The 2687-nt window shown below is 35.0% G+C and overlaps 1 protein-coding gene across 1 annotated transcript in view; it reads right to left on the reverse strand.

Annotated features, from left to right (window-relative positions):
* The window catches only part of LOC106528986 (Down syndrome cell adhesion molecule), a gene marked incomplete at its 5' end in the record, with an annotated part of 83255 nt that overhangs the window by 28084 nt on the left and 52484 nt on the right, over positions 1 to 2687 (reverse strand). Inside the window, 1 exon segment of the mRNA XM_014024282.1 lies at positions 1448 to 1691. Within this exon segment, the coding sequence (XP_013879736.1) occupies positions 1448 to 1691 (244 nt within the window).

The following is a 2687-nucleotide window of genomic DNA, read 5'->3' on the forward strand; positions in this document are numbered from 1 at the left end:
CATAGTGTATATTGTTCCATACATAGTGTGTATTGTTCCATACATAGTGTATATTGTTCCATACATAGTGTGTATTGTTCCATACATAGTGTATATTGTTCCATACATAGTGTGTATTGTTCCATACATAGTGTATATTGTTCCATACATAGTGTGTATTGTTCCATACATAGTGTATATTGTTCCATACATAGTGTGTATTGTTCCATACATAGTGTATATTGTTCCATACATAGTGTGTATTGTTCCATACATAGTGTGTATTGTTCCATACATAGTGTGTATTGTTCCGTACATAGTGTGTATTATTCCATACATAGTGTGTATTGTTCTATACATAGTGTGTACTGTTCCATACATAGTGTGTATTGTTCCATACATAGTGTGTATTGTTTCATACATAGTGTGTATTGTTCCATACATAGTGTGTATTATTCCATACATCGTGTGTATTATTCCATACATAGTGTGTATTATTCCATACATAGTGTGTATTGTTCCATACATAGTGTATATTGTTCCATACATAGTGTGTATTGTTCCATACATAGTGTGTATTGTTCCATACATATTATGTATTGTTCCATACAGAGTGTGTATTTTTCCATAAATAGTGTGTATTGAACTGTTCCATACAGATACATGTATTGTTACACCCCTAGTATACATATGTATATTTATACACAGTGACTTTAGTTGTGTGGATGCTCTGTGTATGTTAATGCTATAAAATGAACTTTAAAAGGCTCGTTCCATAATAATTGTTTTCAGGTTTGTTATAAGGTATTGTTCTGAGCTCTTATGGACTGATGGTACAACAAACAGCAGCACATGTAAACAGTGCAGACTGACACACAAAAAGAGACGGCTTCTGAAAACCTGCCCCAGCAGCCGTTAGCTGGTTCCAGTGTTTCAGTGTTTATTGGGTAAGGTTTCTTTTAGTTGTCCTGTTAGTCCACATACAGTTTGTTCTGCAGACTTTGAGTTGATTTACCATCAGATATGAAAACATTCAGCTCAGCTGAGAATACAGTGGAAGATTTTTACAGTTTGTAACTTTGATTCTTTTAAAAATATTTCTTAGGTCTTTATTTGAACAGATGATCTGAGAGAGATCAGATCAACTTTACGATCACAGATCTCCTCCATGCTTCCAAATAAGTTGCTGCTTGTCATCATGGTTTAAGAATTTATGGCTTTTATGGTTTGGCTCATTTTAGCATTTGGCTAAAGTTTAGCCACTCTAGTTCATGTGTTTTGCTACAGTAGGTAATTTGTTTCAGTTTTTACCTYCTGCTTTGCTAATTTTAGCTTCTGTTCTGCTGGATTGAACTTCAACTCGAAGTTCGGCTGTCAGTTTTCACACCGCTCAGACGTTCAGCTTMTTATTTACTCATTTCAATCATCATTTCTGAAGAAAGTCATTGTTTTGTTTGTGTCCTCATACCGTCCTCCAGCGTGGTGGAGTCCACCTCTGTGGAGGACGGTCCCGTCCCTGCGCTGTTGCTGGCCTGGACCACCACTCCATACTGTGTGAACTTCTTCAGGTTGTCCAGCACCAGGCTCTCTGCGTTGTCTCCTGTCGTCTCCAGGCTGATCACGCTGAACTGGTAGTTCCCACCGGAGCTGTACTCCCTGTAGCCCACCTGGTAGCCTCGGATGGCCCCGTTCTGCAGGTGCTTCTTGGGCGGCTGGCACAGGAAACACACAAGTTACTCAACAAGAACTGTTCCTGAGGATTCAAGTAATACAGTAACTATAAAAATATATCCAACACATGTCATATTCTAAACATGTCTTTTTATATTTTCCTGTTTAACATTCAGAAAATAAGGAAACTCATAAGAAGCAGCAGCCAGTCACCTCACCCCTAATTTACACTAGAAGCGGCTCCACGGTGGTCTGACCTTGCAGATGACACCACAATTTTTTGTTTGGGTAAAAGTATAGAACAGATGATGGAAATGATGCTAACAGAATGTGTAAAAATTTAAACCTGGTTCAAACTTAATAAATTTTCATTAAATTTGGATAAAACTGATATTTAGTAATAAAAAAAAAGAACTTAATGTTCCAGAGTTGATGGTGTTGACATTTGCAGTCAGTGAGGTGAAGTTTTTGGGCGTCATTATTGATGAAAAGCTGACATGAAAATCCCACATAAACCATTTAAGAACAAAAACAGTCAAATCCATTGCAGTATTATAAGTAAAGAACTTATTTAATGATAAAGCACTGTTTATATTATATAATGCAATAATTGTTCCACACTTGATTTACTGTGTTGAAGTCTGTGAAACAATTACAAATTCTATTTTTATTTTACAGAAAAGAGCCGTCAGAATTATCACCAGAAAACATTACTGTCATCCAACAAATATATTGTTTTTCTAAATCGAAATTATTAAAATTTTGAGTTGGTTGATTATAATATCTTGCAGATTATGTATAAAGGTCATATTTTTTTTACCTTCAAACATCCAGTTATGTTTTGTTAAGAGAGAAAGTTTATATAATCTTGAGAGAATTGAGATGTTTATAAAACGTAAAATTCGAACAAATTTGAAGGATCGATGCACTTCAGTTCAAGGAATAACAATTTTGGTGCAAATTGTTTGTTTAAGAGAATGATTAAAATAAGTTTGTTAAAGAAATATGAAATTGTATAATGTATATTAAAAGTTGTT

This window comes from Austrofundulus limnaeus, unplaced genomic scaffold, assembly GCF_001266775.1.
Source record: "Austrofundulus limnaeus strain Quisiro unplaced genomic scaffold, Austrofundulus_limnaeus-1.0 Scaffold416, whole genome shotgun sequence".
Classification (NCBI taxonomy): domain Eukaryota; kingdom Metazoa; phylum Chordata; class Actinopteri; order Cyprinodontiformes; family Rivulidae; genus Austrofundulus; species Austrofundulus limnaeus.